Source organism: Cydia splendana, chromosome 15 (genome assembly GCF_910591565.1).
Source record: "Cydia splendana chromosome 15, ilCydSple1.2, whole genome shotgun sequence".
NCBI classification, from domain to species: domain Eukaryota; kingdom Metazoa; phylum Arthropoda; class Insecta; order Lepidoptera; family Tortricidae; genus Cydia; species Cydia splendana.
This window is the reverse complement of record NC_085974.1, coordinates 12,663,231-12,679,260: the sequence shown is the minus strand read 5'-3', so window position 1 is coordinate 12,679,260 and position 16,030 is coordinate 12,663,231. Positions and strand designations below refer to the sequence as shown.

Here is a 16,030-nt window from a genome sequence, read left to right as displayed (position 1 = left end):
TGTACTTCATGTTTTTGATAAATCTGGTACTTATATCAACTTATTTTCAAAGCTTTTTAACTTATGATTTAGTCTATACAGTAACTCTAGAGTAGGTACCTGTGATTTAGTCTAATAGGTAATAATTATACATTTAGTTTGGAATTTACCTTAACTTCAAGCTGATTTTTTATTGCTTTATTCAAAGTATAAAGAAAAAAATCTTCTGTTGGAGCATTTCCGTTGGACGAATAAAACGTTCGCGTCAAGGAAACTCCAGCTCAGCCGTAACAGCCCGAGGCGGATTCTGCTGCGCGATAAAAAATCATTTGCCCCGGCCCGATCCTTTGTTCGACAATTTTCCTCGCGTCCATTCTAAAACATTTTCCACCTGTCACGGACGCTGTAATGTGAATTAAGGTGATTACACATGACGGGCGCATGCGGTAAAGTGAACCGTGTGAACGTATTGTAGGTACAGTCAGAACTCTAGTCACAAAATCTAGTTGATACTGACTGTACAAGTTGACAGTACACGAAAATGTTACTCTTCGAAGGCCGTAAAAATATGTGACACGCTCTTATGGCTCTACAAATAAGATCGTGTCAGATATTTTGCGGCCTTCGTTGTGTAACATACTATTGCAGGTGACTGTACACGAAAAAAGGCCAACCCATTCTTTTTTTTATACCACATCGGTGGCAAACAAGCAGGCGGGCCTGATGGTAAGCAGTCACCGTAGCCTATGGACGCCTGCAACTCCAGAGGTGTTTGTGTGTGGTGTGTGTTAGGTGATGTATTCTTTGTCCATTCGTAGCAAAGGTCTTGAATTAGCCACGTTGGCTGTTAGTACCTACCTCTGTGCGATTAGATATATTGATTGTTACTAGATATATTAATTTTTGGATCGACATAAAACAACAATATACAGTAAAAAAAATATCTACAGAAAATTAACTAATCATAGTAATCATTAATACAAAACTATCACTACTACACCTTATAAAACAACGTCGCCCGCCGCGCCTGTCTGTCTGTATGTTGGCGATAAACTCAAAAACTTCTGAACGGATTTTCATGCGGTTTTCACCTATCAATATAATGATTCTTGAGGAAGGTTAAAGTGTATAATTTGTTAAGGATTAGTGTATCCCGTGCGAAGCCGGTCGCTAGTAAACTTGTAAATAAAAAAGGCCCAACCTCGGGAGCCCTTCATGAGTTATGGTGCACAGAAGACTTTAGGAGCATATACAGGAGGTAGGTACAATTATTACCTATGTACCACATTATTAACAATTATTCCAACCAAGTTCTTCATTTAAAAACGAATAGAGCCCGTTGACTAATTACAATCGTGAAGCAAAATATATTTCTGCATACGCCATTGAACCCGAACGCCCCAACTAGCGTAATCAGTCATGCATTGAAACATTCGCTCAAACAAAATTTCGCATTCAAAATCTACCGAACTCTTTCCCATCCTCACTCTACCCCTTTCCATTAATTATAAAATTAAACCTAATTTTAATCGACGTAAGACACAAATTTCAACTTTTCATTTATGCTAAGTACGATATTGAGAAAGTAAGTCGATGGTATAAGCCCAGTGAGGCGCGGCGGGCCTGTCTGGCCACAAGTTTTTAATACGGCCAAATAGGGTGGTCATGCAACGGTGTGCTAGGTAAAGGTTAGGGCTGCGTTCGGAAATGCACTAGTGTGTTATTTAAACAGACTTCTAAGATCTGACTTGTGAGTTTCGTAGCGCTGTATCATGTAACTTTTTTATTAACTGTCAAAATGTGGTTGCTGAAATTGGCCTACCGGATAATTCATATTAGTTATTTAGGACATTAATTAGCTAATTACTGATAAAGTACACAAATCATAGCAAGCAACTCTGTTTAGGTCAATAACTAAGTCCTTACCTACTAGACCAAATAGGGGATATTACTGCAATGTTCTGCCGCCAGAGTGCAGCACTACCGACTCAGTAAATTCATAGACTAACTTATACATACTGTGCCTTAAACTGTTTTTTGACAAGTTTTCACAGACAATAAAATATGACATTGATGCATCAAGGCGGTTTGTTAACAAGGACCTACCGGTAAACGCGAAAATCGAAATATAGTTATCTGCCTCTTTATCGCTCGAATATTCAAGAGTGATAGAGGGATTAGATAACGAACTTTCGATTTTATTGTTTCGCGGTAGGCCATGTGCTTGACGGTACGTGTGATGTGTCAATGTGGTTTGTTTACTGTATGTGCCACAAAGGTGCCACCTACGCAGAGCTTTGCCTAATATTCCCTATTTATGAAAAGACAAAAAACATTAAAAAACCTACATACTTACATGTTTATCTCTATTACTAATGTTATAAACGAGAAAGAAACTCTGTCATCATAAAAATCACACGCAGATGCAGTCGCGGGAAGAATCTAGTATAAATTATGTAAATGCAATTTAACAACTTCTTTCTCTCAAAAAAATATATCGTATAAGAACGTGAAACCTACCTGACCTAACCTATAAACATACAAATGGGTAGAGTTAGATCAAGAAAAGTCTGCAGCGACTTTGGTAGCACACGCAGTGCAAGTGTTATTTTAAACGTCAAACTTCTATGAAATTGTGACGTATAAATGACACTTGCACTGCGTATGGTATCAAAATCACTGCAGACTTTTCTTGGTCTTATATATCATAACTTCATATCACAAACATTTAACATTTACAAAGATATACCTATTGTATAAATAATTACAAGTTGTTTATAACCATAGTCACAATGTGCTTTGTTTATACTTTATTCTGGAAATCCAGAATTTACCCGACATTGCCGTTCATCTCCGAACGCAGTCTCGTTATTTAGTCGCTCCAAAAAGTGAATCATGAGAGATGCGAATCAAAGGCAAGCATAATGAAGGACTCTATTCATTGCCCCGTACTCCGTGACAGTCTGTATAGCTACCTTTTGACTGTTTTACAAACTTACGGTTACGCAAAAGAGTGTGAAAGATAATAAGTATGTGGAGTTAATAATCTTAAAAGTAAAATTAGGTATATTGGTTTTTTTTTGCTGCTGTCAAGGCATGATTTGAGTGTATGACGTTTACGCTCATTGCATCATCATATATGCAAAAACACAGCACTTTAGATCTCGCACCAACGCGTCAGTTCAATCATCTACTTACCAAAAACAATATCGATTCGAGCTAATCAGTGCGTCGGCGTCGCTATCAATTGTGTTTGCTAGCTTATCCGGTTAGCAGTTAGATTCGCGAAATCGCGGAGTCCCGATTCACGAATTATAATAATTAGATAAGAAAATTGCCAAATAGCTATATTATCAGATGCAAGAACAGAGCACCTAGACCTGGCACCAACGCGTCAGTCCAATCACCTACTTACATAAAACAGTCCCGATTCGCGCCAGTCAGTGCGTCGCTATCAATTGTGTTTGCGAGCTGATCCGGTTAGCTGATTGCGCCCCGCCCGCCGCGGTCCTCTCCTCAAACACGGGGTCAACCTATGGATGTCGTGGAAGCCGGTGTGCTTAACGCGGTTATGGTTTTATTCAATATCAGAATCAGACGCCTTTTTAAAAGCTGAAAATGTTTGTTATTAGGTTTAGGTCAAATCTTGCAAGTGACATTTTTAAAGCCAATTTCATAGACGTCCGATTAAGCTGAAAAGCATAGGTAGCCCACCTAATTTGATATTTGAGCGATATGTACTAAGATTATCAGAGTCAAGAATATTGTTGTTGTAGCAATCAACACATACCTACTTTAAAAAATCTTCACATAGATATAATAACTTACCAATAATGTAGGTACGTAAGTATTAGGCATTTACCTACCCACTAAAGACCCAAAAGAAAAGGTTAGGTAGGTTGTAGTAGGTACCAAATCGACTTCAACTAAATATCCCGTTTCGGTCGGACACTGCAGTAGGTACTTGAAACTCAGGTGTTTTCTATATTTTGTATCGCTATTTCGCAAAAAATGCGTGTCTCATATCCACCACCAACTTCGTGATTTCGCTAAATAAAACTCTATTGCTATTGCTATGAAGACTGTGAAGTATGTATGTAATTTATAGAGTACCTACCAGTCACCACAATGTCCTTCGCAAACATGTGCTTGACAGATTGTGTGCGTGTTCTGCCGCAAATATGGCGCAGTAGTCGCCTTGTCATGTGTTTGTTTCATCTTATACCAACAAACAATAACCACATGGCTTTTCATCGAATGAGCCGGGAAGGTCAGATCCTTGGTTAAAATTGCCCCCGCTTTGTTGGTTCCTCAAAGATAACGGGGTGAAATTAGGGTGTGTAATAAAATTGTGTATTAAATTTTAGAATACTCTCTTTATCTCGATTTTCTAAATACATTTTTACAACCGGTATCGGTATAATTACCATTATGACTATATCTACACTTTGTCAAGATAATAAATATGTACTTACATTATTTACAATGATACAAGTATCTGTACCTATACTTAGATTAATAGTAATCAGTCATTTTCAAAGAAAATCGTCAAATACATCTAATTATATATCTAAATGGTTTTAAAGGTTGCTATGAAGTACTACCTAATAAAATATTTTAAAAATAAACAATACTTATTAGGTACTCTAATGTAGACAAGCTTGAACACATGTGCAATAATACTAACCGTATTTTACATTTATTTCAAGTACCTATAATATCTATTTACATGCATCGGTACAGTAATCTAGACCAGCTAGAAATGCTTAATCACAAATCTTATATCACACTAACAATAAATATCTCATATAAATCAAATTTAAATCTTTACACCTTATGTACAAGCTCATTGGTTTATCACATTTTAACAGGCTCAACGAAGAGCGGATACTACAATTAAGATAACACTTGACTACTATGGTTAATATGGCCGCCAGACGGATTTGTGCGTTGATATCGTCCCGTTGGAGATTTTGGTTGATGTGGGACTGGTAGATACGATGCGTGTGGTGCGCTGTGTCGGCGCTTTCAGCTCGTTGCGCACACGCGGCCGGTCCGACACTGTCGAGTCCGCCGCCTGTACTTGTTTCATCTCCTGCAACTCGACGTTCGCAGGTCTAGTCGGGTGGAACGCTGATTTCACCACCTCTATTGGCTCTTCGTCCGATTCATCGGAGATTGTGGCTTCTGACTTCACTTCAGACTTCGAGTCCGCTTTCGATCTATCTGGACTGGCATTGATTATGCTGCGCGGACTGCCGCTCTGCCTACTACTCGTTGGAGACAGACGAGCACTAGAATTGTCCAATGAAGACACGTTGCTTTGAAGCTGCCTCAAGGCATCGTAAGGATTCATTCCGTTTTTCATTGTTAGCTCTGGAGGCAACGTCTTCAACGCCAAATCACCAGGATGCGGGCCGAATGGCAAGAGTCCATTGCCTGGTAGGAATGCGCCGGGCGGAGGTATCAGACCACCGGCTCCTGGTGGCAGGCTAGCTATCGCAGGAGGGAACGGGAAAAGATCGGCTCCCGGTAGCGGCACGGGAGGCGGTAAGGCTCCACCTGTTGACAAGGAAAAACAAACGTTAATATCCATCAAACTCAATATTCAGGTTTTTACGGCAGCTACTATAGTCTGATTTGCCGACATGACGTAATATGAGATACGGCTCCCTGGGGACGCCCGGGCCCGCGGGCACTCCGTTGATTCCCTGAACAACGAGGGTGCATAATCGTACTAAGGATAATGTACAATCTGTAGGCGTTTAAAGGCGGCTTCACCGAAAGGGATGTTTTTTTAGCGCAATATCGGAGGGCGAGGGTGCAATATTTATTTATCCGAACGTCGTCTTTTACGGAGCAGACACGCCGGCGTAATTCGGCACGATACATCTCCTTTCTGTTGAGTAGAGTACATGTCGGGGCATTAGCGATGCCGAGCACGCGCGAACACGTGTGCCACAGAGTTCCATCGCGATAAGGAGCGAGGTATCGCACAGAGCGGACAAAGAGGGCTCGGAAAACGTGAAATTTTCATTAGCAGCAGTGTTCAAAATGTTCTTGTAGCGCCGAGCAAGCTTTGATTCTCGATAGCGTGTAAGAGAAGCAGGCGCATAAAAAGGACACGATGCCGGCGCAGATTGGGCCACAAAGGGCTCCGAGGTGGTGCCGAGCTCGCCTCTTTTGCACTTTTTCTGTTTGAAGCAGTAGCAGTGGTGCGCAGACCACTTTAAAGGCAGTGAGGGTGGGAGGGGCCGTAAGTAGGGGGTAATTTGGCGAGGTGGGGGCCAATATCGGCGTCGCGCCTGATTGAGGTGATCCCCGCTCGTTGGATTTGATTCTGTTTTTGCTTTGTCCGTTATTTTTAATTAGGGTTCAAAGAATTAACCATGTTTATGAAACAGAATCGCAAATAATTTATGACCTCATCGGTTACAAACTTGGGTTCCAGTTACATGAATTTTTTTTGGCTACTAAAAAGCTGCAATTGTAATTTAAAGCTTCGTTCGCGGAAAGAGCATCAGAGCGAAAGGTTAAATTAGAGAAGCGGAAGAAAAACCCCAACAACAGGCAAATAGTCGACGTACGAGTATAGTAATAAAAATAAGGAGTCTATTCATTTCCAAACTTTATGAATTCTGCTGTGCAAACGAAGCTAATGTAGGTTTAATAAAAGTCTGTAGGCGTTTGAGTACAGCGCTCCTCGCGTTTCAACGACGGAAACAAAAAGTGGCTGGTGGCGCGGCCGCCTACATTGGAATAAAATTGACTCCACACTCTCTCGAACGTGAAGGCGATGCTTTTTTATCCTTTTTCTATAGGTGCTCCCCACTTCCCCCTACGCGGACTTCAACGGGTGGTTTTGCTTCGGTCGGGGCGGTGTTGTTTTTCAACGCTCAAGAGCTGCTTCTTTTATTTGAGCCGCTTTAGCATTGTACGGCCTTGAGGGGGTGCTGTTGCAAGCAACATGTTTTCGAGTGCTGTTTGCTAAATCGGGAATTTTTAAATTAACAAATGCCGGTAAAAAAGGATGTATTGGGAGTTTTTGAGTGCTAAACACGGGGTGCTTTGTTTGATCCGCTTCGAGGGATTTGCGAGAATCCATTGTTACGAAACATGGAGGTCAAGTGACGAAAAGTTTTTCGTGGTTACTAAAAACTATTAGAGGATCCTTCAACTCCAAACGTAGAATTGAGGTAGTCTTTAATGGTGACACAAATACAGTTCTGGGAATCAATAATATGTTGCGATAATTAAAAATACTAACCTTTAACAAGGGCTTGATCCCGCATCTGCGGTGGCCTGAAGTAGTCGGCCCACGCGTAGTTGAGGTACGCCGCGTCCAGCCATCCCGGGTTAAGAAGGAACGGACTGAAGGCGCCGGGGTGCCCGTATCCGTAATCTGTAACAAAAGGAAAACAGTTTAGCGTATTGGTTTTTAAAAGTTCAAGGAGTTCTTACACTGAGTTGTTTTAGTGCAAAAGTTGGGATCGCAGGAGTATTGTTGTATCTATAGAATTGTTGCTTTAGTTTCTAAATAAAACAGTTGAAATTCGATTTCGAAACTATTTTGTGTACATAATGTTTTTGTAGTTTAACACGGGGGTCTGTGAAATTGTCAACTTCTACTACAATGGGGGTTTCCTATCTTCACAAATTCCGAATTACTCTTTCTCGGTTGTATCTTAGCAATATTTCTTTGGGTTTGAATGAAGAAATATTCAAAACGAAATGAGAATGTAACCAACAAATACGCTATTGAATCCAGACTAATCCAATTAAGTACCAATGTGATTGTTTGTCAGAATCGCCACCGTCTCAAGCCACGGCCGTATGAAAGTCACAAAGGCTGGCCGTAAAGGCGGCGACACACGGCGGCGGCGGCGCTCTGTTTACCGAGCTATAACAAGGGGCCTGTATACAAAACGAGCCGGTTTACTACTGCAGTTAGTCGGTTCCTCTGTGCCATACGTTTTTACGACCCTCCACCGTCACGTTGCCTATCGCCTTTCAGCTAGCGAAACGCGTTTTTATTTGTTTAATCAATAGCCTACTGAAGACGCCACTGCCGACGTCTTTTTTTGTTTTACGGCGTTTTTAATCCAGTCCCGATAGATCGATATAGTTCAGGTGTATAGGCTTTTTATTACGGGATTAAACTGTTTTACGAGCTCTTCATCTACTTTGTTATCGATGTAAACAAAGCTTCTTAGCGACTCTTGAAGTTTATTGTGCAAGTTGTGTAAATTTCCTAATTTTAACTCTTTTTAAACGTTGCTTGTTTTGCTATCGAATTGATGATCGGCGTTTGACGTTTTTATTAGTTTAAAGTGTCGTTAATGCGCACTCTGTTTTTGGAAACGTAATTCTTTGTTGGTGGATGAGCTAGCTCTGAAGTTATTTCTCGAATCGCGGGTGTTTCGAGTGACGTGATGGATGGGCCGCTGGTGTCGCGTTGATCGTGGAAAGGACTCGACTAAACAATAATAAGTAAGTTAAATGTGGAACTCGGAAACGGCCCGCTCCATTTGTTAATGCCAGTATTCAATTATATCCAGTTCCCCGACCCTTTACGAATGCGGGACTTCGAATTATTAACAAGGGTAACCAGAGCAATTCTTAATGCCCGCTCGTTATACTTAGGATAAATATTTGGCTCGCCGAAGCTGCTGCTTTTTGTAGCGTGGTGCGTGGTTGATATCGTCGGTTTTACTGCCAGTTATTTGCGTCTTGAAAAACAAAAGAACATTAAAGTGAGTCTCAAATCAAAAGCCATCGCGGCCAAATTGGTACCACCAGGACAATAAACGCATGAGATACGACTTGAGTGTCAAATAAGCATTAAATAACTCGAACGAGATGCGAGTGTTGTGCGTGTTGTCACTCGTAAATTAATGAAAGTGACGGGCGCGCGTTAAATAAATGGAATCAGAGTGTTATGGCTCATAACTCGGCGGCGGTGTCGGTATATACCGACTATTAGAATATTTGTCTCTATTTATATTAACAATGGTTTATGTGGGACATTTATATAATCACCGCTCGTCGGTCATTTAAATCTTTAATCAAACAATAGTCACGATAAATTTTATAGTGTTTTAACATATACACGAGCAATTTTAAGTAAGACAAAATGATTTTCGGCCTGCGTGAGAGTAGGTACGTTAAAAAGTTATAAGTACATTAATTGCAATAGTTGTTCTTCTAATTAGGTCTCCCTGAACTCCGCAGTCGGGGTATAGCCATAACTTCTTCGTAGCGTCCATTGCGTAGGTTAGGTAACTTCAGATAAATACCGAGTATGCCGACTCGGTGTTATGAGGGTCTCTGCGTGTGGGTATTTTAGCAGCTCAGGGACATAAAATCCATATTTTAGAGTCAGGGGAGCGGGGTCGGGGAGATCAAACGGAGTTTACGACGCGACCCGAGATTGTTTACATCTGCTACGCCCGTGGCCGCTCAAGAAACTTGGTAACCGCTGGAACTGCAAGTGCCGCATATTAAACAGGATTATTGTGACGCAGAAACTTCTAGGCTCATATTAATTTTGAATTGGCAGGGTTGTTCGTATTGCGTTTGTTTGTTATATGGAGTTTGATTCTAATATGAAAATTACAATATTGGTTACCTACTTGTAGTAATATTGATCCTATCTTATTTCTTAATGCGTCGGTGTGTACCTACTGCAAATGGTACATAACTCTGATCTAACTTAATATTTCAAACAAAAATAAACTCAGTTTTAATTACCGTCTAAAACAAGTATGAATGTACAGTCACCTGCAATAATATGTTACTCTTCGAAGGCCGCAAAAATATGTGACACGCTCTTATGGCTCTACAAATAAGATCGTGTCAGATATTTTTGCAGCCTTCGTTGTGAAACAATATTGCGGGTGACTGTACGTACCTACCTATGTATTTTATATGCTTTATTGTACATAGAAAAAGAAACACGAAAAACACAGTTACAGAGTAAATTAAATACAACAAAAGCGAACTTATCCCTGTAACATACAGAATATTCTTACGGCCCTATTCGAACTTTAAGATACGTCAAATATTACGGCTAGATACGATATGGATTAGATATGTCAGTGTCAAAAGTGACGTTTCTTCAAACAAAAATGTCACTTTTGACACTGACATATGTATCTAATTCAAATCGTATCTAGCCATAATATTTGACGCATCTATCTTAAAGTTCGAATCGGGCCGTTATAGTAAACGTTTTTCTCATTGCGTTTTAAAGTAAAACACATTTATTTCCTCAAAGTCTTTACTGCATTTAATTACCGTGCCCTAAGCCGCGACGCCATTGATAGCTTTATTAACTTCCTTTGATGTTTATCGCCCGAGGATGTTAGTTTTTCCGCATACTGTCTTTTTATGATTGGCCGAAGTTTGGGCAGCGACTGTTTATACAGACATCTCGGTGCGCCGTAACATCCGAAATAGATTTGTGGTGTCAAAACATTTATAATTACATTTGATGTGTGGAATGCTGGCGCTTACTATAAAGAAAGGGTTTTCAAAGAAACATTAAAGATTTGTTTGAATACGACATTTACCAGAATAAATTAATATTATTTTAACGGTGGTAATAAGTCGCCATTTAATTGTCCGTTAATCAATTGTATTCCAGTAAATGTAGCAACGCAAATTTTGTGTGCAAATTAAATGTTAATTGAAGTGAATAATTAATAATTTCATTTTTATCAGTACTTTATGTTCGACGTCGATTTTGTTTGTTAAATTCCTTAACTTTTCATTGTCAAAACAAATGTAAGTTTACAGGGGCATTGTTTCAATTTAAAAGGCATGTTTACAATTTGAACATCAATAACCATTTAAGCCCTGTCAAAACATTTAACTCTACTGTAAAAGCAGGCAACAATCGGGCTATTTCGGGAGCGAGGATTAAACGAGCAAGCGTGGATGTGTTTAAGATGTTCTTCTCACGTAAATTGGTGAACAACTGCACTAATGGTGATGCCACTCACTTAATGCTGAAACGATTTATGAGCACATTCTTATATGTACATATGCATATACCTATTGAAGCGTACAAAGCGTACAAATAACTATGTAAAGCCTGACAACAGTTTATTTGACCCTCGCCATTTTGCGGATTTTCAATGGTACTAATTTCTTTTACTGGCAACAAGTACTCTTTGACAACGAACGTTGGATGTCATCGAATGTCACCGATGTAAACAAACGGAAAATATCTACGAATATATTCAAATATAAACGGTTTTATTACAAAAATGCAAAAAAAAAATACCTGAGATGCGGATAAATTGTAGTGAATGCAATCAAATACTTACAGCTTAAAAAAGACGAAGGATTACATAGCATTCCAAATATTCCAATAAACAATGTTTTGAAGTTGGTTGTTGACATGACCGGTATTGACATTTTATAGTGCGGTTTTATTGAACTGGTTAGTTGTTTGGTTTAAACTTTAATATTTCATTTAAGGTTTATGTAGATCGACGATAAAAATCCTATAATCGAATTGGAAACTGAACGTTTTATAATCGAGGTTGGTGGTTGAAAGCGACACAACATCTGATGAAAATCAGACTTCGTCAGAGTCAGAAAACGAAGAATATATATATATATTGAATATTTAGAATCAGATTTTGACGAATAGGTAAATTGAATGAACCGAATTTTCTGTAAGCAATGTTTCTGACATTATATCAACATGAAGCCAATGCCCACTACCCCGACTATACATGACGTACGCACATTATTGCCATACGTAAGCTGTTTGCAGCGACACTATCTCAGGGTTAAATAAACTGTTGTCAGGCTTTAAGTATATAGGTATAATTTTGTAGATTACTTTTAGATCCTCCTTAATGGAAGATTATTACCTATACCAAGCTTGCCAAATTATAATCCTGGCTGGAAGTTTTTAAACATAAAACATAAAAAACTGGATACGTGAAAAGAGAAAACCTTCTATCCAATATAAGTTAAGGTAAGCTTTTACAAAGTTTACTTTCCCTCTGGCTTTTATTTTACCGCGTCTAGATTTAAAGAAATATGGCCGGATTAACTTTTCTATGTTGTAAAAGTTTATTAGAATTAAATGGTTGATATTGGGCCGTTGAACTTGAAAAGCTTGATTCGTAAAATGAAAAATTATTTAATACTGGTAAGTTTTTATAAAGTTTACTTTTTATCTTGACTTTTATTTTACCGCGTCGAGAAATATAGTTGGATTAACTTTTTCTATGTTGTAAAAAGTTTATTAGAATTAAATGGTTGATATTGGGCCGGTACTATTTCGAATGCGGTGGGCCGCAGCCGCAGCGAGGCTGGCCGGGTGCCAGCGTGCGCGCAACTCTACTTTGGTTTGTATTATCTATTACTACAGTTGTAAAAAGTTGAGATTGACAATTACGAGTAAATTAGGAATTTAATAATGTAATATCATTCATTAAATTTGCACATACTACATTAGTAAGTACAATCTTTCATTGGTCGATGTAGTTATGTATTAATAAAATGTTAGAAACTACTATGAATTTGAAATCTGCTAATATAGCAAATGCGTATTTTTTTTAATTAGTAAGAGTTTTAATTTAGGTACCTTCGAAGTTTAAATTCCTCTAAAATTGTTAAACTACATATTTCGCAGAAGTTAATCGCAATGATTATTAAAAAAATTTAAAATAATAAAACTTTTAAAAACCCTTTTTGGTTTTAATTTTTTTGTGGTTAATTTGAATAAACAGCTTACAGTCCATACAAATACCAAAAAATAAATTGAAAAACAAAAACAATCGATACTCACTTTGTTTAGTTCTAGGTTCTCTCGGTCCGTCAACGGTGACCTTGATGGCCTTGGTGTAAGAAGCCACTTGGCTGGGGAAGGTGCTGATGGTGATGGTCAGAGAGAAGGACTTCCCACGGCCACTGCGGCCCACGAACCGCAGGTCGTTGAACTTCGCCACTTGGTTCTTCATCACCGCCGTACAGTTCCTCAGCTCGGCCATCACATTCTCATCATTCCCAGCCTTGATTGTCACCAATGTCCCGTCCTGGACATCATCCAAGGCGACCACTTTGAAAGCCACCGGTAGAGATTTGTTCGATCGCCAGTGGTTCGGAAGCGCTGAACATAAAACGGCAGGAGATCCAGTTTGCACCAGCTCCCCGTGACTCTGCCGGTAGTAATCGTGGATATGGGAGTATACATCCGCCATACTGGCTACGGGGGGGCTCGCGTGCGGTAAGTGCATCGACTCCAGTCTAACCCTCGTATCAACACGCCACTGAAGTCCTTCGTCACGTCACTAAAGTTTATAGACACTCGGAAAAAGTTTCCAAACACGCGATCAAATTTCGAACAAAGTCGCGCGCTCCGGAAAGTTGTGCTCACGCGGGTGCGACGTCGTGTGAGCGACTACGCCACTTGTTGGGCGCGCGGAAGACGTCGGGCGGGGATCGAAAAATAAGCGGGCGGTGGGATCGCCGTGACCGCAATCCGAAGACTCACGACTCGCGCCGAAGTCGCAGCGAAGGGGACGCGTGCTCGCGAGGACTCGGTTTCGACTGATGACTGCGATACGACGCGACTTTTTCCGATGGTCAATATTTTGCGTTCGCGCGGTCGCCGCCCCCCACCCGGGTGGCGGCCCCTGCGTCTCGTAAAAAGCGGGAAGGAGACGAAGGGTGCGGGCGCCGCGGAGCCACAGCGGGTAGAAGCGGGACAGTAGCGGTCGGTCTCTGCGTTTTTATAAAAATGCTCAGCGGAGTGGGACACCGCGGTTCACCGGTGTCGAGTGGGAGAGGGATGGGTGGATTTTTTTGAGGCACCGCGGTGACGTATCGTGAGGCGGCGGTAATTAGGGCGCGGGGCGGCGGGAAACCGCGGCCGGCGCGAAAACCTATCAACGAGCTCATGAAAAATTATGATTTTCATGTTTGGAGCCGGGAGCACTCGCGGGGTGGCACTTCATTAACGGGGCACGCGAGCTATTTCAGTGACAGGGGTTTTTGATTGACGCCTTTAATTGCCATATTTTAAGCGGATTACGAACGTATATTTGTTTCTCATTCACTTTAATTAACAAATGCTTCAGATACTTTGGAACTGAGTTTTTATTACTAGTTACTGAACCATGATTAAATATAGTCTCACAGTAACTTTTCCAGCACTAAAGTCGAAGCCTGAAGAATCATATAACGTAACGTAACATTGAAAACCTGTTATCAACAAATAAAAAAAAATTAAAACCTCAAAAGCCAATATATCTTGTAAGAAAACAAAGTGCGGAAAGAATTAGTCGGTTGCGGTTAGCCGCGTGCGAGCGGGACGCAAGAGGGGCGGGGCGGTGGGCCGCGACTTCGCGACTTTCCCGCGCGCCGGGAAACTTCGAGAATGCACGGAAAAGTTTGTTCGCGGGTTGTTTTCGATGCGTTCGCGATTCGAGCGCTCTGGAGCGGCGTAGGAAGTTTAAAAAGTTAAACTCGTTTTGATTTGATTTCGCATATTGGTGCACAAATTGCATTGTGGCTAGGTATTTCCTAATCAATATCAATTTAATGTTGTGTGACTTGTGTGTTATGGGATTATCTATAGGTACAGTCAGCAGCAGAAGTTGCTAAGCGGGCGAAGTGTTCAAAATGAGCTTGACGCGACATTATTGTTAAGAGAATAAGAGCCTGTCAAGGTAATTTTGAACACCTCGCCCGCTTAGTAACTTCTGCTGCTGCCTGTACCTAATCCACTAAATAGGTACTACGAATTTAATTCGATTAAATAATCTTAATTTAATACTAACATTAAATTAAGATTATTTAATCGATTATTGGTACTTTATTGTTAAGAGAGTTTGATCGTGTAAAGATTATTTTGCAAACAGCCTGCTTAAACTTGATTTTCCATAACTCACAGATTTACACACCATGAACAGTTATTTACGTAGGTAGGTACCTAACTAGGTACTTTAAGTAGGTTTAGGTTTGACATAAAAAAATTCTAATGCTCTTAAAAACATACTTATTTCGTTAAAATACAGACAAATTGAAATATCTATTATAGAGAGAAAGACCTATAAAGAAGCTAGGTTTGGAAATGGCCAAGGCCTAAATGAGTCAAGTCTCATGTGTTTCAAGTCTCAAGTAAGCTGTAGGTTGCAGAAATGATAGCTGTCATTTGATCCTAGGGAAATTCATAAAAATTAAATACCATACCTAGCTCAAAATAACACGGAAGGTCGTAAAATATTTTTATCAACGTTCCGATATAACGAACAATCCTATAGAGGTCATTGTTGTTTTCAAAAGGGTTTGTATGAACTTTAGAACTCCTGTAATAAACTCAACACTATACCTAAGAACAATTTAACCCGCACTCTTATCTGAAGCATGGATAGAATTAAACAATAAGACAAACTAATAAATATTTATGATAACTGGCCCAACTGATAAGGGTTAACACACATTGGCCGTGTAAAGGCCTGACCTGACTACCTGGCTTTATGCTGACCTAAACAACCATGCGGCGTTATTCAAACTTCTTATCTTTGTTTTTAATTGCGATTGCCTATTGTTTGAAACAAGCTTAAGACACCTCAAAAGATTTAAAACCGAAATACGCGTCTTGAAAACAAATAAGCCGATAGCTGAACACTTATCGCGGCAATTTAGACCCTATTTCGTTATCCATAAGATAGAGAATGTAGGTTTTGTATATTATAAGTTAGGTTAGTGTGACTTTATGGGTAGGTAAGTGCAAAAGTTTGGTTTATGATTATGACTGATATTTGCAGATGGCGAAATGTTGGTTTCTATTTTTACGATGTTTTATATTCGTAGTGGGCAGGTAGCTCGTTTTATAATGTTGGTGTTGGTGTAATAAAACACCTGTAGCTATGTTTGGAATGCCTGTGCATGCTAGATAAAGTTAAATGAGAGTTTATACGAAATACGAGGTGTAACCGACTGACTGCCAAATTCGAACTTTAAGATACGTCAGTTAATAGATCTAGAAACGATATGGATTAGATATGTCAGTGTCATAAGTGAC

General features: G+C 39.9%; 1 protein-coding gene across 1 annotated transcript; it reads right to left on the bottom strand.

Moving 5' to 3' along the window:
- Positions 1–4,335: 4,335 nt before the first annotated feature.
- LOC134797663 (segmentation protein Runt-like) lies at positions 4,336–14,130 on the bottom strand. The gene is made up of 3 exons (XM_063770006.1): positions 12,791–14,130; positions 7,247–7,381; positions 4,336–5,541 (listed from the first exon to the last, which is right to left on the bottom strand). The coding sequence occupies exons 1-3, from the start codon at positions 13,236–13,238 to the stop codon at positions 4,901–4,903; spliced, it is 1,224 nt and encodes a 407-aa protein (XP_063626076.1). The 5' UTR covers positions 13,239–14,130; the 3' UTR covers positions 4,336–4,900.
- Between the last annotated feature and the right edge of the window lie 1,900 nt (positions 14,131–16,030).

Bases quoted from the DNA above. Each gene is read 5' to 3' on its own strand.
- LOC134797663 (XM_063770006.1), bottom strand. From the start codon at position 13,238: ATGCACTTACCGCACGCGAGCCCCCCCGTAGCCAGTATGGCGGATGTA. The intron at 7,382-12,790 runs GTGAGTATCGAT...CTTTTGTTACAG, and splicing joins AGAACCTAGAACTAAACAAA to ATTACGGATACGGGCACCCC. The intron at 5,542-7,246 runs GTTAGTATTTTT...CCTTGTCAACAG, and splicing joins GGATCAAGCCCTTGTTAAAG to GTGGAGCCTTACCGCCTCCC.